General features: G+C 37.9%; 4 protein-coding genes across 4 annotated transcripts; 2 read left to right on the top strand and 2 right to left on the bottom strand.

Moving 5' to 3' along the window:
• Positions 1–219: 219 nt before the first annotated feature.
• On the top strand, positions 220–5,562 carry LOC143469274 (AN1-type zinc finger protein 2A-like). The gene is made up of 8 exons (XM_076966917.1): positions 220–518; positions 2,216–2,258; positions 2,559–2,742; positions 3,736–3,896; positions 3,991–4,113; positions 4,471–4,522; positions 4,640–4,701; positions 4,821–5,562. The coding sequence occupies exons 1-8, from the start codon at positions 464–466 to the stop codon at positions 4,948–4,950; spliced, it is 810 nt and encodes a 269-aa protein (XP_076823032.1). The 5' UTR covers positions 220–463; the 3' UTR covers positions 4,951–5,562.
• Positions 5,563–7,185: 1,623 nt separating this feature from the next.
• Positions 7,186–22,005, top strand: LOC143459039 (suppressor of hairless homolog). Its single transcript, XM_076956003.1, has 11 exons — positions 7,186–7,408; positions 16,084–16,122; positions 17,274–17,369; positions 17,742–17,904; positions 18,957–19,131; positions 19,309–19,446; positions 19,849–19,973; positions 20,103–20,231; positions 20,474–20,629; positions 20,932–21,117; positions 21,393–22,005. The coding sequence occupies exons 1-11, from the start codon at positions 7,281–7,283 to the stop codon at positions 21,690–21,692; spliced, it is 1,635 nt and encodes a 544-aa protein (XP_076812118.1). The 5' UTR covers positions 7,186–7,280; the 3' UTR covers positions 21,693–22,005.
• Positions 22,006–22,671: 666 nt separating this feature from the next.
• LOC143459048 (3-oxo-5-alpha-steroid 4-dehydrogenase 2-like) lies at positions 22,672–24,022 on the bottom strand. Its single transcript, XM_076956015.1, has 5 exons — positions 23,776–24,022; positions 23,555–23,699; positions 23,276–23,448; positions 22,905–23,160; positions 22,672–22,804 (listed from the first exon to the last, which is right to left on the bottom strand). Exons 1-5 carry the CDS (start codon positions 23,903–23,905, stop codon positions 22,738–22,740), a joined length of 771 nt encoding a protein of 256 aa, XP_076812130.1. The 5' UTR covers positions 23,906–24,022; the 3' UTR covers positions 22,672–22,737.
• A 375-nt stretch (positions 24,023–24,397) lies between these two features.
• On the bottom strand, positions 24,398–26,125 carry LOC143459058 (uncharacterized). The gene is made up of 4 exons (XM_076956025.1): positions 25,703–26,125; positions 25,481–25,565; positions 25,276–25,382; positions 24,398–25,139 (listed from the first exon to the last, which is right to left on the bottom strand). The coding sequence occupies exons 1-4, from the start codon at positions 25,793–25,795 to the stop codon at positions 25,044–25,046; spliced, it is 381 nt and encodes a 126-aa protein (XP_076812140.1). The 5' UTR covers positions 25,796–26,125; the 3' UTR covers positions 24,398–25,043.

Raw genomic sequence — 26,125 nt, 5'->3', positions numbered from 1 at the left:
GATTAGGTTGCTTTCGGAATAGGCAAAAGACTGAAAGTGACCATGATGTAGTTGTAATTATTAAACCGCTAGTGGGCACTAAGTAGTACCCATAATGCGTAAGCAATTTTTATTATCATATGATTGACTCAGCACTTTTCGCGAACTTTCTTACGTCATTTAAATATCCCCCTCCGCAATAAGAATACCCCTTTGTTACATGGTAAAACATTTGTTTGAGAAATTGAGAATACCTGTCAGCGTAGTTCTTACGACCTTACGTAAGATAGTTTAAGCACAGGTTTAAATTTGGCCATTTTTTGTTAAAAGTTACCATTCTATTAACATTTTTCTTAGTTTTACTATCTGAAGGTTTGGTAACTGCACTTTTTGTAGGCTTTGCTAGTTATAGTGTACCGAGTATACCTGTTTCTCTCGAATATTTTCCTTCTTGCAGTCTTTAGTATAGTTCGATTCGATCATAATGGAGTTTCCAGATCTTGGCCAGCACTGCTCCGAAAGCATCTGTAGAAAACTTGGTAAGTTTTTTGTTTATGTAGGCCTAGTCGTAAATTCAGATGGATATTAATTAGATATTATAATTCAGAGGTTATATTCTGATATAAGCCTAGGTCTATGCTACCAGAAGTAATGTTTTCCAGTGTTTACCCATCTGGTTTGACCTATAATATAACTTAAGTATTTATAGTCAGTTGAATGAGAAGAAATAAAGTTTTGTACGTTAAAAATTGGGGTCTTTTAAACTTTTGCACACTGAAATTAACCAATAGCATACCAGTCAAAGTCAATGAGAGTTTTTACGCAACATTTTAAACTTACATGTAGCCTACATACTTTTAAAGCAAGTCAAGAAAAACTTCAATTAAAAGCGTTTGAAAACAATAATGTTATGTTACAAACAAGACAAAATTTATTGCTTAAACACAATTACATTAAATGAATAAAGAAATGAGGCTTCAGTGCACACTGTCATGCCAAAATTCCTGTTGCTTTGTTTATTTTTTGGTCTAATTCCTGCAGGTTATACATATTAAGGGCAGCTTACGTTTGTCTATTACTGTCTGCCTATGCCTACTTTAACACAATAATCCAGGGGTGGGCAACCTTTTTGAACCCGAGGGCCGCTTTGGTTGTTAAATTTTTACTGATGAGCCGAGTCATAAGAACTTATGATGTCATAAATACTTTATGTCGTTTAATTGTTCCATATCTGCATTCCTCAATCTAAAAATATCATTAAATTGTGGATAATCAACATCTTGTGATCAATGCTGGCCTAAATAAAGAAAAGAAAAAGAGAGAAACATTCATAAACGGTACTCTTGGTAGCCTTTACAATTTTTTAGGAATTTTATGATTCGACTAGAAGAGCCACAAAAAACATGCCGGCGAGCCGCAGTTTGCCCACCACTGCAATAATCAAATGTTGTGAGAATGTATCTCCTAATACAGATTCACCCACAGTGGGTTCTACCATTCCACGTATGAAAGCCAGGTGTATGGCCTTGCGAGATGAAATGAGGGTTAGTGTCACTGCTTCCTGATAAATCATAATATTTAGTGCTGCTTATAAGGACAGAAGTTTGGTGTATATGTGCTAATTACGCTATAAAATGATTTAAGTTATGGTATACTAATAATATTGATTTCATGACAGATTTTACTGAAAACATAGGTGTAAAGAACTGCAAAAGTTATGTAGGATTTCATCATGTCCTGTAGTTTATGTGTAAAAATCGTTTATAAAAAGCCTGTATTTTGGAGCATTTTAAAAAAATTATTGCAAAATAAATAATTCCAATGTTTTGTACTTTTTACCCATTTTTTACCTTTTTGCTCTGAGCCAAATAGCGGAACTAAGAAAAAATCTTCTAAACAGTTAATGCACAAAAGCTTGCGAAATAACAAACCGCATTGAAATAATTTACAAGCATATACGCTAAATTTTACACCACTGGTATATTCATGCAATGCTTGTGACAACGCCAGAGATCTCCAAATTTTTCTTACAGGTAAAAATTATTTTAAAGATGAAATTATGTGTGGATTTGACTGATGAAATCATTCTCAGACTGTGCGAATTTGCCATAAAGTTCAGGCTGGATCCTTATTGACATTACAATGATGCCATAAACAATGACCTTTTACCTTGTAAAGCTGCATAGAAAAAACTTTGAAATTGTTATCTAAAACTGTTTTATTTTTTGTTATCCAGACTTTTTACCAGTGAAATGTGATGCATGTGATGAAGTATTTTGGTAAGTTTGTGGATTTAGGTTAAAACCTTAGCTGGCACTGTAGTTTGGATGATTCATTAAACTTTGAAGCCATCTTTTTCTTAATATTTGATTTACTTATCATAATAACATTCTTAACTTGAGTATATACATCTGTATGTTCTTTTGGAAACTTTCCAAATATGTATTTTGGTTGTTGGATTGATGGAATATGTTGTATATTCATTGTTTAATCTGTGGTAAATGAATGTATGAAAGAAAGAATATAGGTACGCATATCATTCAAAATGATTGATCATTGCCAATAAACAACTTTTTCAGTAAAGATCACATACGATATGATGATCATCATTGCTCATCTGCCTACAAGAAGAACGTCCAAGTTCCGGTGTGTCCGTTGTGTGGGCAGCCTGTTCCTGTTCCAAGAGGAGAGACCCCGGATATAAAAGTGGGGGAACACATTGACAGAGATTGTCAATCTGATCCTGCCAAAAAGAAACGAAAGGTAGGTAGACAATTTCCTTGTACGGCTGTAGTTGATGCCTTTTTTCTTGGAGTTTTTTGGTGGAGTCAATTTTTTCTTTAAAAATGATAATTCCGATTTTTGATAATGGTTCAAAAGCTCCTAGACCAATATTTATCCAAGCTTTAGCTTTCAGTATCATGCATCATAACTGGTGTGTAAGATACTTTGTCTGACTTTATTGATTTTCATAAGTACCAACACTCACTGCCCACTTGAAATTCTAACCTCAGATATTTCAGTACAAGAGGTTTGTTAGTTGTAGACTGTAGTTACATCAGCAGTGAATTCAAGTGAGTGCAAATGAATTCTAAACTTTTACCGAGACATCACTTGCCAAGAGTGAATGTTAGGAGAGTTTTGAGGAATGTAAGGCCAAAAGCTGTTCTAAAACAACCTGGATACATTGCCAGTTTCTTCATTTGGTTTCGTTCAGCCATCTTGGGTCTACAGAAGTTTTTCCGATGTTTTCACTATTTTACTGAACCCTACAAGGAAATTTTACCCTGGAATATATTTTTTACATGTGTTTTCCTGATAATTTTTAAACTTATCTTGCAAATAATACTGAAGGTAAATAATTAATAATCCATATTGCACGTAAGTTTGCAATTTTAGTCTTGTTCCTTAAAACAGTATTTCTCCAACAGTGGATTGCTTGGGTCGTACTAACTGGTCACAAATATTTTTTACTGTAAAGTGGCCGAAGTTGTATAATAGCTATACACTATATAGTTTTAAAATATAAATATAAATTTTGTCATATGTCCTTGTATCAAACTGGGTTCACTTTTGATTTCGGTTGGTAAAAGTTTGATTGAGAAATGCTGCCCTAAAGAATTAGATATGTAGTCGCATTATATGGTCATACTAAATGTGCCGTTTGGTCAAAACGTTATTAAATTACGAGGCATGATGTGCATACAGCTTATTACAAACTGTTGCTTTGAACCTGTTCCAAACTCACTTTTGAAGGCCTTCAGCAATCGATGTTCAGCGCCAAGGTGCAAGCAGCACGAGTTGATGCCGGTGGTCTGTTCAGAATGCCGATTAAATTTTTGTTTGCGTCATCGTCACCCACAAGACCATGGATGCAGAGGGTTTCAAGGAACTGGCAGATCGGTCTCAAACACTGGGTGAGATTGCGCTGTGGTATCGGAAATTATCAATGTTCTGTCAATAACATCTGTTCGCTAGCATGCGTTTCTAACATATTATTCGAAATTATAGCGCTGCTGCCATACAGAGGTCACAAGCAGCTTCCTCATCAAAACAGCGCACAAATGTGTCAAAAATTATATCACGTCCACCGCAGCAAACATACATGCATGGAATGGGGAGAGATTTAGACAAGTATTGAATTATTTATGATTTATTTTTTAGGCCAAAATAATTTGTATTCTAGATTTATGTTTTTTATTTACCAGTACTTTCTTCCCAATTTGCATTCATTACTTTTCTGCTAAGGCTGCTTAATAAACTAATGTTAATTATATGCAGCTCTCCATTAGGGTTATTAAAAGTATTATATGAGAGCAACTATTTTAAATGAGTTTTGTAATTGATATTGGATGTACGTGTCTACACTACATATCTAACACCTTTCATTCTCATTGACTACTTGTGCTTTCGTGCTTGCCTTACTTACAAAAATATAAGGTTATGCCTTATGGTACGACAATCTTCACACTATGATGTTGTCTTTTCCAGGGAAAGAAGACAGCGGCAACAACAAAATGCAAGACAAATGCAGAGTAACATGGTGAATTCAATTGCCATACGGCTATTTTGTCTGATAAATTGATAAATACACATAATTATGAAATGTATTACCGTATTCGAAACAGACATTGATTATGACATCATAATTAAAACGCAGAGCGAAGACGAAGCACTTGCAAGAGCTCTTCAAATGTCACAGGAAGAACACCAGAATAAACCGTGAGTAAAATGTTGGCGTAAATGAGCAAAAAAGCCTCCAAATTTACCTGTATCTGTAAATTGCAGTTAACTCTGTTTACACTTCACAGTAATGTGTTTTTGCTTCCACTGCTTTTTAGGATGACGCAGGAGGAAAAAGATCTTGCTCTTGCTCGACAGCTTCAGGAGGAAGAAGAGGAAAACAGAAGAAGGTTAAGAAGAGCGGAGAGAGAAAGGAATAAGTCCGAGTCAAGCTGCAAGCTATCGTAACCATCCTGGCCGTGCATTTAACTAATGGAAAGTCTGTTTTTGATGCATGTTACTAAACTGTTCCAAATAGTCTACAGTTGTTTCTGATTAGTGATTAGCAATAATACCCGTAAAACACGTTCGACTAATTGCTTGTGTTTTAGCCGAAACATTTTCCAGTCAACCTTTTTTCCTTGTTCATGTTATTCATTTAAATTATTATGCTAATATGTTACATTGATAAGGATTTGTGTTTGACTTAACTGTTTTCTGTAGCATTATTTTTTTATTATTTATTTCAATCTACTAAATCAATGCACCAGTACCTAGACTTACAATTAGTTCTTAAAAAATTTCAAGTTTCTTTTGAGACTGCAAAATATATTCCTAACTATTGTTAATATTGGTGTAAAAACATCATTTCTTTTTGCACTTGTAATAAATGTTAGCATGATATCATCGATGTTGATCGCTTGCATTGCAATTGTTTTTGAAGCCCTGATACACGTTGAGTATTTTATTCAAAAAATTGTGTTTTATTACGTTCGTATTTGAAGTATTTTTTGGAAAGTGTTGGTGTTTTTGTGGTTGTAAATGTGCATTAACAGCAATATTAATAAAATCTTTTTTACTTTAAAACTTGTAGGAAGGGTACCGAAATCGCTTAGGATTGGTGGAACAAAATACATCAATCTTTGCTTTGCATATAGGGTTTTTTGACCTGCTTTCTAATACTATAAAAATGTACTTTACGTAGCGTCGGACAATGCTCCACGCGTTGAGGAAAAGCCGCAATATGTTCTGTGTTGGACAATGAACATGTGCATTGACTGTTTCACCCACTTTTGTGAGAACAAAGTTTTGCAAAGCTTCAGATTAAACTGATCACGCCATCATCCATCAGCATAAGATATATATGTCAGTTATGTAAGATATCCGTATCAAACAGCAATACTTTGTCATTTTCTGCAGTTTTATTTTGCATCAGCAAGCACAGTTTGCAGCGTTGCTACTGGGCCACTGAAAATCATTGAATCAATTTGAAAGCGTTCGGTATTTAATCCAGTTTCACCACACATGTCAGAGCGTTGTAACGTGATTTACTATTCTGGATATTGATGGTCAATACATATTTTTGCATTCCTATCGTTTTTCCTCCGTTAAGTAAAGATAAATACCATATTTTGTAAGTTTCAAGCGAAAAAGTCAAACATCGATAAATCACATAACCATAGTTAACCGCATGATGGTGATAAAGAACAAGGTTGTGCATGTCTGCAGGAATGAGTGACTTCTCCATTTGAGTGGAGAAGTCCGTCATTTTGAAAAACGATGGTTAGGAGGTGGTGACTGATGATTGTACTTACAGTGGCGACATAGCGGGTAGCTTATTACGCCCTTCTGGTTGCGCTTTTGTCAGTCACAGATTGAATGCCGCTTTTTGCAGAAATTAATAACCAATAACGCTTCAATTATTATATATGCAAAAGTATAAGCCTCTGAGTACAGCCAAGTTGGAAGAACAGAGTACCACAATAAATGAGGTGCTCAATGCTTACCACAATGCCCTTGTGAGTTCCGAGAATTCATACATTCAAATCTTGATTTCTATTTTTGAGCGTTGTCGAGTTACTACTGTAGTTGTTTTTTTGCACTTGATTGTTAGAAATCTAGACTGTCTGTTACCAGCTTGCGTTTAGTCTTGCCTTATTTAACTGACAATGATACACCGGTAGCCTGTAACGTCTTAAAGTACAGCTAAGCTTATACGCTAGCAGGTTAGTAAGAAACATTGTAGATGAGACAGATAACTCGATAAGGGACCATTTTGCTGAATTTTTTTTAGCTGTCCAGCAGTCTGTGGAAGCTAGAGCCGCTAGACAGTGTTTATAAGGTTGTAAGGTGCTGTACAGTTACTATGGTTGGCGTTACTGTGAATTTTTGCTTGTGTCCAACAATAAAGATAACTTAAGGAGCGTTGAAATAAGTGGTTTCAGCAGAAACTTCATATTGTTTTACAGAAGTATGACCATATTGTCTTGGGCAGTCAGCACTGAATCGATTTGGCTTTATTTCAGTTAATTTATAATTTGATGTGAACATAAAAAACTATGTTTTTTTGTCAACTAATGTTTCCAGGTTGCATATAATATTTCAAAACTTTAAACAATATGTTTCAGAATATTTAGTTTCAAACAAATGTTTTTATTATTACAGTATTCAGATACTACCATCAGAGTCACTGTTAGTTAAATATTTTTCAGTCAATTATTTTGGACAGTCACACAAGTTTTGTCAATTTCAGCTGTATGAGTATCGTGTAGATGTAAATTTCATGTATTGGATATAAAATGTACACCCGCATACCAAATTCGCAAGCGATAAAGAAGTCTGTCCAACATCTCGATGAAGTGGGTTCATCAAGTCAGGAAATAAATGGCAGAATGAATGAAACTTCAAATGTTTTAACAACATACAGGTGAAGACGTACTTGTATAAATATGTTATGTGTTTGCTACAAAAGTAAAGTATTCTAAAAGATTTAACAGTTCTGTATAGATACTTAATTGGTACTTTAAGTTCCATATGTTGTGTGTCAAATTATCAAAAGCTTACAAAGTTATATTTTGTGCCTTCGTCTTATATGTTCATTTTCAAATCATAATGTAGCAAATGGGAATAACTAATATATTCAGTGGCTACACTTACCTTAATTCATGCACTGACAAAACCAGAAGATGAAATAAAAATCTTTGACCCTTTGAATTGTATACTCATTATTTTATATTACAGCCCAAGACAACTGTAACCGCAAACTTCTAAACATTTTGATCATGTTATAAAAACAAATTCTTTTCTTAAAAACTTAACCATTTTATGGTCAAGTTTTCTTACCCAGAATTGCTGCTTGTCAAAAACTTGGTTGTCATGAAACTCTTTAGCTTGCCAAACACATGGTGATTTATGTTGGTGTTAACTTGCTTGTAAGAAGCACCATGTTTGTTTCAATGTTATTTTAGTCAAAGAACCTTTCTGGAGAGACAAAAGATAATGACATAGCAACACCTTTTTTCATCAGCAAACCAGGCTCAGGTGTATAATTTATAGCTACATTGGATTTGTGTTTAGTTAGTGACCTAAGTCGACCAAGCATTTGAATGAAACTGTGAGCCAGTACATTGACTCACTCAGTGCTTATCGCAGAACACGCGTGAGAATGTGTCCGTTTTCCCACGCCCAATCCCGCCATTTTTACGTTCATCTTGTATTAATCTTAAGTCTAGTTAGTAATTTTACGAGCGGTGTGTACGCAGTGACGGCGATAAAACCGCATTAGCCAATATCTTACGAACTACTTGACTTTGCTCTACAAATAAGATTCATGTCGCCGTATTAATTCGAATTTTATTGCCTGAGTTAGGCGGATTTTTAACTTGTTTTCGTTTGTGCGACGTCGTCGTTAGCGTACTGGAAAGAAACCAATTCGCGTTCTTTTGTTTGTCGGTTGGAGCGCGCCTTAAAATATCTAATATTATTACTTTCTGTGGGTTGCCTCAAGACGAGAATGGTGTCGGTTGATCTACGTTAGGTGTAATTACAGCATTTTTATTTGTAAACTAATTACTTTTTATGTATAACTTGCTGACCAGTGATTTGGTCGGAATATTTAAAAGTGATTGTTAAACCATCAGAAACGTCCGGATAATAAATATTTTCTATTGTTTTGACATTAGTATTCGTTATGCCTAAATGGTTTTGGATAATTCCATTACCTCATTTAAAGCGGAATATAATTGCTGAGTGGAAAAGGCAAGGTCAACTGTGCCACAAGGTCAGAAACTGGTAAACAGTTTACATATGACATCAGTGAATTTGGTTACTTGCGCTACATGCGCCGATTTCGCGCATTTTCACACGCAACCATTGGCCGTGTAATATATTGGTGGTTTTAATTTATGGATTATGAAAAAACTAATGCCTTTAACAGAAAACGCTTTGTTCGCTACGGTGGGAAATTACATCGTGGGAAAAAGAGTAAAGGTTTTCCCACCGCCAAAGCTCGCTATTATTAGCTTGAAGCAGAGAGAATGACTGGTGAGAACCGATGCGAAATCTTTCTCTCTTTATTATTTATGCCTGCCAGCCTTATCGTTTCCCTCTGCGTTCGGTCACGCTTTGAGAACTGGCGCGGACCCCGTTCCGCTCCACTAACTCTGGATGGAAAGATAAACGAAGAGCAGCCCCTTCTGAGGCCCACTTATCTCTGTCTTATCCATTTTTCTTTCTAAATGCGCGCTGTTGTTTCGTTCCCCGCTCGAATATCGAATGAGTACTGTTTGTCGTGTGACTGGCTGGGATTTGTAGTAGCAGGCCTGAGTAGGATTTTCTATGGAAAAGCAAACACAATAGAATGCCCTAGGCCTGCTCGTCACACACACTCCAGGTAACGCCTGTCTCACTTTCTTCGTCGTCGTTTTAATGCTCTTCTCTCGACGCCCTGAATTTTTGCCTACTTGCCTCTCCGTGGTAACTAAGTTGTGTGTGAATTTCGGGGAGTAAACACCATCAGTTTGACCGCGCCATCGCATTGCCGTTTTGTTTCTCGCCTCGATCTCGCGCAGAGCGTTGTTAATATTTGATTAATTTTCTAACACCGTTACACCTCTGCGATGCGTCGCTGATAGCGTGGTGATGCGAATTGCGAAGATTTTGTTTACTGCGCAATGACCGCACTCAAATCGCTTCGCGGATTTTGCTGCTAATTCTACGACACACTGAACTTTCATGTTCCTTCAATAGCAAACGAGACGCCTGATATGTTTATGTATTTAACAATGCATGTTCCGATTTTGTCGTCGTGTGAACGATCGGCAAATTTTGCTTACGTTACAAGAAACCATATGCCGCCTATCACAGGTTGTTCCACTGACATTTGTACTGTAGCAATATCCCGTGTAACTGTGAATTCGCTCCTTCCCACGCTAGGCTAGCGTTGAAAAATACTCCACCGCCTTCTCCGATTTCAATTCACAGCCAACCTGGACACTGATTAACCGGAAGTTAGGGCAACCACAAAACAAATCATTGGGTCGTATCTGCTGGTGTCTACTTTCAATTCGCTTTGCGGCTCAACACTTGAGGCCGACAAAAGCTGCCTAACGACACACAATAGCCGACTGAAACGAGTCAACTTCCGAAATTCGCACAGATGGTAAAGAAATCCTCTGTTTTGTTTCTTCGCGTCTTATTGCCCTCACCTATTGTAATGAAAATTGTTGCGACATTTTTTTGCTATCACTGGAAAGTCTTGGAATTCTTACCACGATCGATCAGCGTTGGGAACCGCTTTAGCCCGCGATAGGCCTGTGAGTTTTTCCCATTGGTCAGTATCGTCTCACACTATGCTCTACTATGCTTGGTATTTTTTTTAAATTTTGTTTACCGGTCAAGCGCACAGAGAAAGCGACATTCCATTTTCTCAGCGTGAACACACAATGATTGCGTTTCCAGTAAACTTCATGTCTTGGAAAATAGGACGTAGTTAGTCCTATCTAATTTCACACAGTGATTTTCAACCATGCAAACAAAACATTTTCAAAGAAAAAACGATCTGGCTTTCATACTCTTCGGTTTTCATAGCCATTTCCGCACGGTCTATGTTATTTAGAATTTGCGTGATTGCGTGTTTAGGCCTGCGTAAAAGCGTTGTGAAACAGGAACCATATTCATAATTTTTATCATGATGATTTGCTCATAGCATAATATGTAAACCCGTTAATGTTTTCGCTTTTTGTATTCTGAGAAAGCGAATAACTCAGTAATTCACCTGTCTGGAGGTGCTATCTACTTCCTTTGTGTCGTGTTATGTTTACCCAACGCTCTTTGCCGTTTGTCACGTAATTAGTGTGCATGGCACCTCATTCGTGACCGCAGCGCGTCTCGCGCGGATATCATAAACGAGATATAGGTCTTTAAAGATGGAATTTTCAAGCTTTCGCACCAGCTCCTTCCTTGCTTACTGACGTCTCCGTTTGAACTACTACAGGCGTACAGTATGGCAGGAAACCCAAGCATCAATTCAATCGATTCGACGGTCATTATCAACTCAATTGTATTCGCTTTCGCTATGAAAATACCTTTCCCCACAAGCGAATTAACGTCCTAATAATGCTTGGTGTTCGCTATGGTCAACAATCAGGTCGTATAAGCAAACTAGAACAGCATTCCACGACCAAATGATTTCATGCATGTCATTTTATGTGGTAGTAGCAACTATCCAAGGGTTGTATGTTTTATTTTCGGAATATAATATAAGGTATAAAAGTCCTGAATATAAAGTCCTACGTAATGATCGACGTAGGGCTTTGGTGGGCTTCCATAGACACCAGAAAGCTTTAAAATCTGTGCTCTGGACATGATTCATAGGATCCAGAAACTGCGGATATAATTAGAAGAAACTTGCTTTCGATTTTTATCTTTTAAAAAGAGACCAAGTATTTTGCTGTGAAACCGGAACAGCTACATCCTGCCCTAGATATTTCCTCAGTTAATAAGAAGGCTTTAAGGATGTTTTTACCAACAAAAGTGCGTGGACATATAGGTAAGGATTTCATGTTCACTGCGGGCCATTTAGGATTTTTGCAGACCTTGGAAGATTGAATACAGAATTCCGCTTTCATAACCGAGGAAAATGTTTGGACTTCGACATCAATTCCAAACCATTGTGTTATCTTGGTATTTAATTAATTTTTTTCAAATATCCGTTAACGCGAAAAAAATTTCTTATGTACCGAGTACCAGGAGAATAATCATTGCACAAAGAATTCCAAACAGTGAGACCTTTGTGAATAGGAACAGTGAACGCTAGCCATTACACCGGTTTAACTTTTAAAATGCATCAGCACTTTAAACTTATGCATTTTTAGCTGTTGTCTTTGATTTTGTATCGCTTCCCCTGTTAACAGCGTTTCTTTCGAACATTGATTTTTTACAATGTTTAATTAATTGATACAGCCCTGACATAAACAATGCGCTCGTGCAAGCCGGTGTTAATTATTCTGGTTAGTTGCGATGCGCATTACTTCGTCATACTCGCCAGATTGTGACGTGATTCGCGCGTTCCTTGTATAACCCTGTCATGGCTTAAATAATTTATTTATTTCTCGCAGAGTCGCTGACACTTGCTTGGTTGTTTAAATGTTACTGTGCTTGCGAGAAAAACAATTACCTTGCGAGAAAAACTTAGGTCTACAATCTATCAAGCGATTTGGCATTTATTTGCTCCCGAGCGCCCTCGGCTGGAATAATACGTTTGTCGTGTTCTGCTGTTAATATTTTAATTCTATGTTTGCAAATTTAATTTGCTCTTTCAAATATCCGGGTGGTTTATTTAGTTCAAGTAAGGTTACTCCGTCCGCCTTTCCATTAACTATACCTTTTGACAGACGCGTGTTACATATCATGGACGGGTTATGTTTAATTGCCGTTGATAAATCAATCACCAGTTGCATTGTCTTTCTTCAGTGCAAAAATACTGCAATGGACAGGGCTTTGTTTACAAGTTTTTCTTTTCACATTTTTACCAATTCTCGAAAGAGAAACGTTGTTTTGGGTCAGAAACCCCGAGAAATGAAAACAATGTAAACACGTTTGAATTATCTGTTTTTCTTTCTTTCCCGTAAAACAATTCTTATAGTTTTTTCAGTAACTTTCCATTTATTTCGTAGTCGTTGAGAATAAAGCGGTGGTATTGCACTCTACCGTGCCCTCATTAATAACCGCTTGTAGCAGAGTTGAAGGGGCAGGATATGGTAACAGTTGAGGTTTGTCGGTTCTATTGTTTTACGGTTTCATTCTCGTAATCGACTTTCAGCTCGTCCATGTCTTCTTAAAGCCCACATTGTCGGCCTTGATCTCTGATGATTACCATTCGTTCTAGAACATTCCACCCATGACAAAGGGTCGAACGGCGTCGGTTTATTCTATACGCCACTTTATACCGGGCAGTAAACACGAGATCGGCGTCGAGAGTTGTTTTATCTTGCCGCTGCCTTCGGCGGACGACTCGACATCGTTTTAATTGTGCTTGGCTAGAAACTTTTTCTCGTTTGGATTCCAATTTCACTTGTAATGCTTCCAGCGTATTTTATGCATAGCCGTGTGTTTACGCGGACGTGCTTACCGTTTCGAAAAGCAATCTACTTCAAACAGAGAAAAGGGCTACGAAATCTTCGGCGAGCGTTGTATGACGACAGCGACTAGCATATGCTCGATTTCAAATTGTAACCTTTTAACAACTGGGCATTGAAAGAACGCGCGTTGTGATGAAACCATCCTTCAACTCTCGTCATTCTCAAATAGCACTGGCCTATGCGCGTGCCCTACTTTTAAAATGGAAAATATGTCTATGGCGTTTTTGAGCTAATTCGTCAAACGTTTGTCGTTTTTGGCAGCTAATACAACTGTTTATGGGTTTGGAAGGAAACGTTTTACAAAACCCGTCAGAATACCGTGGAAATAAGCTTACGCTCCCACTATACCACTGTTGTTTCAGATTTTAGAAAAGATGAAAGGGTTTATGTAGTCAGGTGGAACTAATTTTCACAGCATGATTTACTCCTGGTGATTCCATTATCTTAAATTGGTCCGACCAAGCGAATCTACACACTCAACGTTTTCATAATTTTGATTGACTCTTATTAATGTGCGCGTGACGTAATTACAGCCACACCTCTTATTGGTTAATAGCCTTCAGTTATTGTTAAACATTAAAAAATATTTCCAGTGTTCAACAATATACATTGATTTTATTTGGACGTATAACTAGAAAAGATGAATACCAACGGCGCATTCATTTGTACAGCTCATTATACTTTGGAATCGGGGCGAGGTATAATCTGAATTTGACAATTTTTAAAAGGGAAAACGGTAAACGAAATCTATTTAAGTTGACATTGTGAACGAATTATGATTTCACACGACGTACCTGTTTTTTATGTATTCGTCTGAATTTGACCGTTTGGATTGCGCAATTCACTTTCCGAGAAACAGGTTTGTTTTTGGCCCAACAAGATCGAGAAGACGATACGTTCAAGACAATCAGTCTTCATCGAGAATATTCACACGCTTCTTGCCTTTCCTGGATTCTGCGCCAAATGTGCGAAATCTCTGATCGCGCGTCTCCGTTCGTTGCCCGGTTCCCGCTTTAAAGGTAGCGGACAGGTGGTGAGAGTGGTTTCCGAGTTACATTCTTTTCATTATTCCCCACCGCTTAAAGGAGCTTGCCTCGATTAATTTCATACCAAGATGGTTAAATTGCTATATACGCGATAATGCCGGTTTTTGGTCTCAATACACACGGTTTCGTGTCGATATGAACGAATAGATATTTAGGCCGGTTGGTGCTGATAATTGTGGCCCGTCGTTTCTAACCCCGCTTCATTTCCATTCGCTTAAACTGACTCATAATGACTAAGATGTTTTGTTACAGTTTATTTCAGTGATGCCACGTTTTTCTCCCATTGCTTTTGTTATTTTTCCCGACTTTAGAATTTGATAATCGCTTGTTTAGAAGCGGTAGCCCGAGCAATTTCTTCATTGCTTAGGAATGAGCAAAGAAAACGTGGCCCAGTACATCAACGACGACTTTCGTGTTTTTGAAGTCGAGTTGTTCTGTTTTGAAACGTCACACATAAGGGGCAAGTAATTGTCCTGAAGATGATTACGCGTGTATTAAAAATTCTTAAATATTACCGCTATCTATACAAACAATTTTTCTAAAATATATAAAATCTATGAAACGTCATACAGAAAACGTGACGTCGGAAATCGACCGTCAACGTCATTTTTTCAAAAACAAAAAAAATTCACCAGCGAATGAACCAGGTCGCACGCAACGTGTCAGTTTTAACCATAATTCCCTTGAAAGAGAGGAATTCTTGGGCTGCAATCAACTGGAAACAAGTTTCTTTTCGGCTTTATGGGTCAGTTCAGTTTATGCAGCTTGTTTGTCGGTCACTTGCACATGCCAACAGATAGTACAAGATGTGCTGGTAAATGTTTACATTTTAACAGCCCGTTTGTTTTTCTAAACTTGAAAAATTGTGAGTATTGCTGTAGAATTTGGGCCGAATTCCCGCTAGACCTTGTGTTTTGAACGTCCAATTTTGCTGCACTTTTTGTCAGTGAATCTTTGCAGCGTCAAACGTATCGCTAAGTTCTTTGTGTTTTGTTAAAATGCCGTTTGATAAGGCCGAGCTCCGGAAAGTATGATGAACGACTCCCACCATGAACGCAAAAGGTTCAAGCGCCGAATTGTACAAGATCAGCAAAATTTTCTTCCGCAAGCCACGCGTTCGTGCTTTGTCGCCGTCAAACTACTCCGTGCAAGCCGGGATGTTACTGTTCTCATCATGATACATTTGTCACCGCAAATGCGTTCCACGATATATCTCCCTCCTTTTCTTATTACTTGGTATTTCCATCTTTCTTTGCTTTCAAACAGATTGCAGATTAAGCGGCATTCTCTTTCGACGTTTCCTTAGCATGCGTTTGACGAACTCAATCAAATGTTTTCTATTTTCAAGGCATTTCCTTTAAACTGATATGCCAAAATTTTATCTTAAGCCGAACAAATTTGCAAAATATTTGTCTGCACTCTGCGCTCCTGCACTGTACTCCTCTTTGAGTTAGAACATTTTGATCAAGATTACTCTGTTTAACATGTAACCATGATTGATTGAATACTCGCTTTGGCAGGTGGAAGTAATTTGGAACTACTTTTGGCATCACTGCTGTTTTGGGTTGATACAATTATATCAATCATTATTTTAGCTACAGATGTGCGATGGCCAATACTTAATCACTATTTTTCATTTTTAAATGAATTGCCACGTTCATTTAGCGATGACTTAAGGTAGCGCCGTTTAAAAAGTTAACTAAGACATAACACACTTATATCACAGACAGAATTTTAAATTTCTTGATAGGCCTTTGATTTAATACCAATATATTAGGTTATGTGGTTCCCCAATAATCCTTACTGTGACAATTTCTAATCTACGTGTATCAGTATTTTTTATGAGGGAATACGCTCTGTGGTTCCAACTACCGGCCGTGTATTTTCAAGTAACATTTTCAATATTTTCTTTGCAGGTCGCCAGGAGAAAAATGGCCCCCGCAGAAGTTGACGAGGTAGGGATTGCCATTTTTTGTTATCATTTCTTGTGCTATGTGCTTAAATATGGGCGTGTTTTGGCATGTTTTACATCCACTAAGCGCGGGAAAGTCCAGGCTATTACCAAGCGTATAGCAATTAGGAATTGTTCTTATTATCAAACTTCTTCAACTCTCATCATACTGGCTTCCGCAGAAAAGTTAAACGTTAATTAAGTACTTTGTCTGACATCCCAATTACTGCTTATCACGTCACAATCCAAAACTTACAAAGCTTCAGGTTAATGATTTATTTATAATCTTCCCGCAAATCAATAGCTGCTCAGCTGTCCGACCGCAGCCTTGTCTTGCGGGAATACCCGCGACTCATTTCAAGACGTGTTTCTATGTTATTACAATACAGTGCATGTCTAATAATAATCCTCGCGCATTAATTTATTGATAAAATGGCGGTCGCCAATTCGCCAGAAACAATTGTACGTTTGAAGCTAAGTTTCTGAGGTCTTTGTTAAGCGGAGTTGAATGTTTAAAACATAGCATCCTAAACTTAGCCTTATGTATCTTCTAACTAATCTAAATCTAACAATTGAACCGTTTCGCGTAAGTGACATAACCCATTGCCTTTTGACGTGACCTTTAACAAAGAGCTGCGTGACTTATTGTGAAATAGTCACTTCCCAATAAAACACTTACACCGAAAAATTCTCACTACATGAAATAGCGTCGTAAAATTAAAGCTTGTTGAAAATTACTTTCGATGTTTTATGAAAAATTTGAGGTTTGGAGTTAGTACCGCAGATAGAATTAAAGAAGTTGGCAAAATAGGCTACTGGGATTCTTGTCTTGTAGTTTGGTTCATTCTGATTTGGGGGCTAGGCCAGAGGTCTCTTTTGAAGTACCAATAAAAGTATTAATTTACCCACCGTGAAGTACACTGTCATGTTTTCCTCTTGTTACTGTTTACTGTTATTCTTAGTACACCCGAAGAAGCAAGCTTATGTTTGCGAAAGCTCGTGTAGAAAAATCAAAACTAAAGTTAAATTTCAGAGTGCCAACCTATATCTTGTTTTTTATTTTACTATATACTAGGTTAACACGGTTCAGCCAGCATCAAGTTCGTTATGTTATGCATAGTCGCAGTTTACGTAACGGTTCGTCGTTTTTTGCAGAGAGGCAATGCGTCGTTATTTGAAGGAAAGAAATGACCAGACTCTTGTGGTGCTTCATGCAAAAGTCGCCCAGAAGTCTTACGGAAACGAAAAACGGTAAATTGCCTTCTGTTTATTGGCCCATGGCGCCAAGCTACGAAGACTTTATAAATAGATGGCGCGTGCCATTTCAAAAGCGTTGGTGTTTTTAATCCGACCAGAGAGAACAACAGAATACAAAATCTGTTTATATTCCAACTCTACACGTTTGATGTAAAGTACTTACAGGTGTTTTAATTAAAGCTACTTTCAGCAAGTATAAGTGCTTAATGAAGAAATTATAATTTATACCATTGTTTCTACACAATATGTTGTCACGTGCCGATAATTTCAGTTGTAATACAAATTACAATTGCACTATCATCTATTCATTCTATTGCATAGTTACAGCATAACGACACAATTATGCTATTTTTGTTATTATTTCAGATTCTTTTGTCCACCGCCTTGCATGTACCTGTTAGGAAGTGGGTGGAAGAGAAAACAACAGCAGTTTGAAGATGACGGAGGTCAGGAAGCTGGTCAAGTACACGCCTTTATCGGTATAGGGAGTAGCGAACAGGAAATGCAACAGCTGCATTTAGACGGCAAGGTATGAACATGGTGTATGTTGATTTAATAATTTTAATTATTTTAATTAGTATATTTGACATAGCTTTGTGTCTGGATTAGACTGCGTCTGGATTAAACGTTTGAAATAATTGCAGTAGTATTATAGCATTCAGTACATCAAACACAAACAAGCTAAAACAGGAGAACTTCTTACTTGAATAATGTAATTTAATAAATCGGTATCCCTTGTGCATTGTCATTACACTATGCTAGGAATATTGTAACTCAGTCGCAAAGGAAAGAGACCATGAAATAAATCTCATTTTACATCATTTACCAGCATAGTCGCGGACTTACAGTAGTAATACAAAACGACTGCATTTCCTGACTTGTTCTAAACAGAAACAGCGATTTCATTTCGAAATTTTACTGTAAGCAGATCGATAATAACATGCAAATATACATGTATCTATAGCTTACTTGATGCTCAATAACTGCTGGTAATTTTCAGGCCATCCGAATTCATAGGCAAATTACTGCAGATAGACGTTTCCCGATGATATCTTATTTCTGTACAAATAGTTCAAAATGCCAGAAATTTAGTATTTTTTTCTCGTCGTTTCAGCTTGCAGGTTTATTTCTTTTAAAATTTAGTTGTTTATGTCGATGGAACGTTTTAATGCAATGTCGTTTTAAACAATAAATTTTTAGCATTTGTTTGCAACTCCATATAACTGAAAAATCGCAGGAATGATGCATCGGTCAGACTTTACAACCAAAATTGATTTACTCTCAGCCACTAGCTTGGCTAATTAAGCCGGTTTGAAGTCGTTTTACTGTTTATCTTGTGTAAAGTGAAATACCGTAACACAAGATCGATTCCCTCAACTCGTACCGAGCATGCGTCATTGACCCACCACAAACATTGGGAGTTGGCTAATTAACATGCATTTATGTACCATTGTGACGTCACAAAGACCAATCGTTAAAAGGCATTACGCATTTGCTAATTCAGAAATCGTCAGCAAATTTTTAATGGGTGTATAAATTTACGTTTTTCGGAAAATTTTTGTAAAAAAAATGTTTCTCCAGAATTTTTGCACGGCCAAAACTCTCTACATCTCGGACACGGATAAGAGGAAGCACTTCATGCTCCACGTGAAGATGTTCTTCGGGAACGGCACAGATGTTGGACAGTTTTGTAGCAAGAGAATCAAAGTCATCAGCAAACCATCGAAAAAGAAACAATCCCTGAAAAATGCTGACTGTGAGTTGCTTTACTTGATTATATTTTGCCTTTCATAGACTCTGCATACTGTACCAAAGATTCTGCATCGTCTTCTGTACACTGTAGAAATTTTTCCTCGTGTAGATCTAATACGTTCAAAAAACGTTTGCTTTTTACTGGAAATCATAACTAATAGATTATAATGTTTCTATGAAGTGTGCATCGCATCCGGCACCAAGGTGGCGCTCTTCAACAGACTTCGATCGCAGACAGTGAGCACAAGATATCTTCACGTTGAGAAAGGAAACTTTCACGCTAGCTCCATCCAGTGGGGTTGTTTTACCATTCACCTACGTGGGTCAAGTTTATTTTATTGGGTTAGCTCTTGGTAATTGGACGTTTGATAATGCCAACGCTAAATGTCAGCAACGCCTTTATGGCAATAAACAAACTTTAAAGTTATGTTGTGTTCTCGTCATAACTATTTGAGCAGCTTCGCTTGTGTGAGTATGTGTAAGCGTTAGTGTCTCATTGTTATACAGTGAGCGACTGGTTGCGAAATAAATATCAACCGCACATCGTCTTTATAATATGTAGCACCACACTCCTTTCTGATATCTGCAAACAGTTTTCATCACTGCCACCAGCCAGTAGCATACAAACCCTTGTTTCTGCTCAATTCTATTTGATTGTTAGAACTATATGCGAGCACATTTGTATGATTGTGACGTTTAAAACTTGTTTATGACGTAATAGTGGACGACGATGAGCTGGAATCGGAGGAATTCAGCGTCATGGACGGCTACATACATTATGGACAAACTGTCAAGCTCGTCTGTTCCAACACAGGAATGGCACTTCCTAGACTTATCATAAGAAAGGTGAACGAACCCCTATGAATTGATAATTACCGTTTATGACGTAAAAATGAGAGGAATTTCGAATTACCTCCGTAGTACTGTAATTGTGCTGTAGTTTCTGCGTCATAATTATGCCTTTTCCTTTTGAAGGTGGACAAGCAAACCGCCATCTTGGACGCCGATGACCCGGTCTCACAATTGCACAAGTGCGCCTTCTACCTCAAAGACACGGAGCGAATGTACTTGTGTCTCTCTCAGGAGAGGATTATTCAGTTTCAGGTGAGAGCTTTCAGCCCCGCTGCCTGTCACTGCTTTTTACTGAGTTGTAATAAGCGATGCTGTAATCAGACGCTTTAGTGGTTTAAAGCTTAAGATTAAAAGGGTTAATGAACGCAATTGGTTTTAACAAAGTATTAATAATTCTCTCACGCCTAAAACCTCATCCTATGTGACCGCAAAGGACCCATTTACACCAGCCCATGATGCCATTCCCACCGATTCACTCTGCTCTCATTTTTCAGGCCACTCCATGTCCGAAGGAAACGAACAAGGAAATGATAAACGACGGAGCGTCGTGGACAATCATAAGTACGGATAAAGCGGAGTACACTTTCTGTGACGGGATGGGGCCAACCGCGGAGGGAGTGACCCCGGTACCGAGTGTCCACAGGTTGCAGGTCAGTCGCTGAATTCAACGTTTATTTTGAGTAGAAGTGACACCTTCTAATTGTACTGTTATTTACGACTTTAAAATTATCAGTATGTTATTGTTTTGTAACAGTTCACTTATTAACCGGGAAACTATGATGTTAATACTAATATTATTAACCATTTTGTGTAGAAAGTTTTCAAAAGTTTGTAGTTTGTAGGTTTGTTTAATTATAAAACAATATATTTGTATAAATAGACCGAATTTTAGTCAATATCAGACATTGCACATATCAGTCTTGAACTCAATTGAACTGCTTGTTTCCAACAGTTAAACGGAGGCGGCGACGTTGCGATGCTCGAAGTAAATGGAGAAAATTTCACCTCAAATTTGAAAGTCTGGTTCGGGGATGTAGAAGCGGAGACGATGTACAGGTGTGAGGAGGGCCTCCTCTGTGTAGTGCCTGAAATCTCAGCGTTCAGGGAAGGTTGGAAATACGTGAAAGAAACAGTTCAGGTTCGGTGCAACTGGTTTTAAGTTTGTTGCTATGTCTCTATTAACTGCTTAAGGAGCCGTCAAACACCAAAAACTGCCGTAAAAGTCTTGTCTGTTTTATTATATAGTGAATTTACTAAAAAACTAATTGTGAAAACTGAAAATCTGTTGCAATATTCGTGTTGGATTTGGGACATCCCTAGGATGGTTTCAGATACCTATTTCCATGAAGTGAATGAGACAACTTATATAAATGGTCACGAGCACTAAATACAACTTGTCTAATTTTATTGCAGGTTCCGATTAACCTAGTTCGAAACGACGGGATAATTTACCCCACCAACCTAACTTTCACATTTACTCCTGAACCGGGCCCCAGGCAGCATTGCCCCGCAGCTCAGGAGATCCTGCACAAGCGCCCCTCCTGCCCCATGCCTCCTACGCCTGTTTCGGAGGACGACGTTGGAAGGGGTCCCGATTCAGATGCCCCTACACCGATAAAGAGACAAGCGATAGACATGCACGGTCGCCCTCTAGCGTCCGACTCCGCGGCCCTAAACGGCGCAAATATGAGTATGTTGAGGACAGCTTCGTGACGTCATAACGAGTGACGTCAGTAGTGAAAAATCAGGGAAGCAGCGTACCAAATGCCTGACAGCGGAGTTTGGTCGCGCGTGCGCTCACGCAAGTCTCCACGGCCAACGAGTTTGAACGGAGGAAGCGGTTCTTCAAAATTTCTCGGTGCATCCCCGTCTTAAGAAGCCTTAACCTCCGTCTTCACTTCCTCCTCACGTGATCAAGGATGGTCGTCCTCGGATGTGGAAAGATCATATTCTCATAACGAATGATGATAATGTCGCTCCAACATGTTGCAATATTTTTTTTGAAAATAAAATTCTTCTCATTCAACGCGAATTATTACGATGCAAATAAGATGCACAACAATTCAGGCGCAAGTTGTTTGAGCGGATTCAATTTGAAACGCCGGGACGTCATTATACAAGTCACAGGTTGAAAGCGATGACAGATTTGCGATATATGTAGAAATTCTCTTTGAAGAATCCTAAAGCTTTCTTGTGGAAGTTGTCAAAATGAAAGATTTCCTTTTCAACAGATTACCGCGCAAGAGTAACTTCTATTTACTGTAGTTATTTTCCAAGCAAAACCAATCCAGCATTTTGACTGGCTGGTAATATGGTTCAATGATAATACAATTAGCCCGTCGTAAATAAAAAATACAGCAATGCCGTATTTTGAAATCACCTAAACTTTAGCAGCCGTGAAAGCTTCTTTGCCGCGATGACAAATGAGAGATTAAGCGCAGTAGGTGGAGCAAGCGATATCAATTGAAATTGCTCTGGAAGCTTATACTGTAATGTTAATGCATAACCATTTAACTGTTATCCTTGTTTTTTGTGGATCTATTACGTAGTCATTCGGTTGCTCTATGAAAACATCATCATTCTCGATTCATACAGAGTAATGGAAGAAAATATTATAGAATCTATTTTTGATACTAAACTTTCATACCAGGCAATGTGAATGTTGGACGAGCATTGAAGCAAGCTTCCCCAGTTAGCTTATAATTTTATTTGTATACGTCTCGTGAATTTGAAAGTTAGTGACATATCAGCATGCAGATCACATAATAAAAGGGATGAAGGCTTTGCGGTTGAGTGGATAATCCTTGAACTTTTTCTTGTAGTAGCTATAAAAATTAAACGAGATGTAAAATACGGTAGGGTAGCAGTAGCTTGCCACGTGTTATGAGTTAGCCTAGTAGCTATTTGAAACCTTGATGATCTTACTTGTGATGAGCAAGGGATCTTGTTCCTATATTTCCCGTGGTTGCAAGGGCGAAACACGTGACCGGAAAATGAAACCCGGATGCAATTGCGAGTCCCCACCACTCGACGATCTCACCGAAATAATTTGCCCCTGACACAAACTCAAACGCTCCACCTCGCGGAATTTTATAATCCGTATCACCAGGCTTCCTAAGGTTTCTCAAGATGCGGTCGCTGTGAACGTTTATGGAAAATCCGAGAAGCCAAATCAACACACCTATGATGTAACACCCGCTTTAACAACAAATTTATTGTTAGCATTCGCGGAAACATCGACATCATTTCACGCAAAAAGTAGCTCTCAAAATGCTTTTTTGACTAGAATTTAATACCTGCGTTAAATTGAAGAGAACTCGTCCAGGTATCTGGTAGTTTTCCAAAGAACACTTCGTAGTTTGCGATGGCGTAACCGTTCATGGAAGTAAATATAATACCAAACAGCATCACGCGCACGGAGAAAGGCTTGCTGTTCTTGTTCATTATAAGAATGGGATAAATGAACGACCTGTTGAAATCAATCATTAGAGCTGATTACCATGACTTGTGACCGAGATAATAATGTATAAGCTATCTAAGCAGAGTAAGGTTTTATAAGCATTATACAGACAAACCTGAAGAAGTAATGTGCCATGAACAGGCCCACTATCACTTTGTTTGCATATCCGATGTTTTCAAAACCTGCCTGATTGGTCACGCTGAAGGCTATAAGGAATGAAGGCGCCTCTTGTATAATCCATGCCAGTCTGGCGTCAATAACTAAAACAGGGTAAACTGTTACGAAGCTCTATATTATGGAAGTTATTTGTGAATGACCTGTTCTTGCTACCCTTACCAGTGTTCCCTTCTCTGCTGTGCTTACCATAAGCTGCAGCAATATCTTTGTTGTAAGCTACAATGGAGATTAGAGCGGAAAAAAGTTCTAATACAGAAAACACATAAACAAGAGTTTCTACGTCTGGCATTTTTAAGGCTAGCGTAGTAATCTACTTGTGATGGGCCTAAATGATTTCAGAGCTTTGGGCATTAAACCTTTTACGCGTAAGCGAGTTGTAACACTGGTGTTGTGGCTTATGGTGTTGTGGGCTTATCGTCGCGAAGTTCTAGTAAAACACGAAGTCAATCATTAACTGATTTTTCGAACCTGTCTTAAATTACCGTAAAACCTCTATTTGAGCGCCACCTCTATTTGAACGCCACCTCTAATAGAACACCACTTTTAGCGGCGGAATTGTATTAGCAGGTATTGTATTAATTGTATTTAAAGAAGGGTTGAAAAATAGAGCGCCAACCTCTAATTGAACGTCACCTCTAATAGAACGCCACTTTTAAACAAGAGTTGAAAAATAGAGCGCTATGGCGGTGAAATAGAGGTTTTACGGTAGTTTGTAAAGTTCGCTTTATAAACCACAGTGGCACTATATTAGGTAAATAATTTTATAAAAACCATTCTTCTAGTTGGATTCTGTCAGCCTACAGTAGGCTGAGCTTATATGTAAACATGGCAAACTTTGCTCGCAATAATGTAATTGCAGATAAGAAATGTGACGTAGACTTGGGGTGCATATATTTGCAAACGGTAGAACTAAACATTTGACCTAAAACGAGTCAACATAAATTTCATAAACACACTTACTGTATGCACCAGGCTCAACAACAGTCCTGTAAGTGCTGCATATTCAAAAATACGCTATCATACCAATAAAAACGAAAAAGCTTTGAGCAACATACAACGGTTCGAAGAGCTGTAGTAACATAAAAAACACCAAATTATTCAAAATAAACAGATATCGTATGCAATATCTCTGGGAGAAATTGTGATCACAAAGCAACGTTTTGTGTCTGCCACTGACCCTAAAACACTTTCCGAATTTATTCACTCACAGAGTTCATGCCAGGCTGGCATTGGCAGCTGCTCTGATTCAGCTTTAACTCTCCCATTGTTTTGACTTATATATACGGACGCGACGCACATATCAATTTACGGCTTTATTAAACTAACGGAGAAAATGGTTAACAAAGGTACCGTATTACGTACATTATGAAGTGATTTTTACAAGCAAGTTAGGTTTCTGTTTCAAGAGAATGTCTTGGATTTTAGCATCAAGTTTTTTCAACTTGGATGCATTCTGAAGATTTAGACCTTGGCTTTCCATTGTCTTCATCTCTTTCCAAAAAGTCGGTAGAATTCTCGTTTGACTGTAACACAAAAAAGTAAACCATGCTCAAAGAGATCTTGATAGCACATACGTTTTATCATTATTATTGTTACGATAGTATTTTATTGTTTGAGCTTAGTCCAGGTTAACGATTGCAGCTTTTGATAAGGTCTGACCTTGTCGCAATTCTTGATGCAGGTTTGGTGATTACTGCTGCTGTAATGACAGCTCTCTTTTATAATGTTTTCATCTGTTTTTTCACAAATGGATTGTGGCTTGAATCCTAAAAAATAGACAAAAAGTTAAATGCCAAGACCTTTAGACGCTTGCGAGGAAGTAGCAGGAATGTAGGCGTGAGGTTTTAAGTATGAACAAGTATACTTTCGGGAGGAAAAGCCGTTGAAGTTCCTTTTCCGTGTGGATTTTTCATCACTAAAGGTCGTTCAAGGCCTTGCGTCATCTTATTCTATTATCATGCATCATACAGTTTTCATATCATATAGGTTATATCATATCAACATCACAGGCATTTAATAGAATGCAAGTCAAATTTTAGTGCTCGGCTTAATACCAATAATGTAACTGGGTCTTCACAAACCATACCTGATCATTAGTTGGTAATATTGTTATCCATGTCAGTATGAGGACGAACCAAACTGCAATTAGAATAAACATTTCACGACGTGCTGGTTCCATTTCTCAGTCTATCTTCAAAAACTTATTCAGTGAATTTTTCACGTTATCTTCGACACTAATTTGTAACTTGACATCCCAGTGCCTTATATGTTGTCACTGGGACTGTCATATTTCCGATTTTACGCAGGGTATTCACCGGGGTCTGTCTGACAAATTTCAAACGTTGTTGCAAATATTTCTTGGGCTTGCGTAACAAATAAAAATTCGAATATATAGTAACTGACACCATAACTTAAAAAATCTTGATGATGCAATAAGCTTAGGTAAAACAGGCAACACCTTCAGAGAAATATCACAGCCTGAATCATTTTTTTACTTTTGCTCTCCAAC

This window comes from Clavelina lepadiformis, chromosome 1 (genome assembly GCF_947623445.1).
Source record: "Clavelina lepadiformis chromosome 1, kaClaLepa1.1, whole genome shotgun sequence".
Classification (NCBI taxonomy): Eukaryota; Metazoa; Chordata; class Ascidiacea; order Aplousobranchia; family Clavelinidae; genus Clavelina; species Clavelina lepadiformis.
This window is presented reverse-complemented; position numbering and strand designations above follow the sequence as displayed.

What these genes read in the sequence shown, in the direction of transcription:
- LOC143469274 (XM_076966917.1), top strand. Translation starts at nt 464, where the DNA reads ATGGAGTTTCCAGATCTTGGCCAGCACTGCTCCGAAAGCATCTGTAGA. An exon ending in CTGCCAAAAAGAAACGAAAG is followed by an intron (nt 2,743 to 3,735) that starts GTAGGTAGACAA and finishes TCACTTTTGAAG; the next exon opens with GCCTTCAGCAATCGATGTTC. An exon ending in AGATCGGTCTCAAACACTGG is followed by an intron (nt 3,897 to 3,990) that starts GTGAGATTGCGC and finishes TCGAAATTATAG; the next exon opens with CGCTGCTGCCATACAGAGGT.
- LOC143459039 (XM_076956003.1), top strand. Translation starts at nt 7,281, where the DNA reads ATGTACACCCGCATACCAAATTCGCAAGCGATAAAGAAGTCTGTCCAA. An exon ending in CCCCCGCAGAAGTTGACGAG is followed by an intron (nt 16,123 to 17,273) that starts GTAGGGATTGCC and finishes CGTTTTTTGCAG; the next exon opens with AGAGGCAATGCGTCGTTATT. An exon ending in CTAGACTTATCATAAGAAAG is followed by an intron (nt 19,974 to 20,102) that starts GTGAACGAACCC and finishes TTCCTTTTGAAG; the next exon opens with GTGGACAAGCAAACCGCCAT.
- LOC143459048 (XM_076956015.1), bottom strand. Translation starts at nt 23,905, where the DNA reads ATGCCAGACGTAGAAACTCTTGTTTATGTGTTTTCTGTATTAGAACTT. An exon ending in CAGCAGAGAAGGGAACACTG is followed by an intron (nt 23,700 to 23,775) that starts GTAAGGGTAGCA and finishes ACCCTGTTTTAG; the next exon opens with TTATTGACGCCAGACTGGCA. An exon ending in ATGGCACATTACTTCTTCAG is followed by an intron (nt 23,449 to 23,554) that starts GTTTGTCTGTAT and finishes TGATTTCAACAG; the next exon opens with GTCGTTCATTTATCCCATTC.
- LOC143459058 (XM_076956025.1), bottom strand. Translation starts at nt 25,795, where the DNA reads ATGGAACCAGCACGTCGTGAAATGTTTATTCTAATTGCAGTTTGGTTC. An exon ending in AACGGCTTTTCCTCCCGAAA is followed by an intron (nt 25,383 to 25,480) that starts GTATACTTGTTC and finishes TCTATTTTTTAG; the next exon opens with GATTCAAGCCACAATCCATT. An exon ending in GCATCAAGAATTGCGACAAG is followed by an intron (nt 25,140 to 25,275) that starts GTCAGACCTTAT and finishes TTTGTGTTACAG; the next exon opens with TCAAACGAGAATTCTACCGA.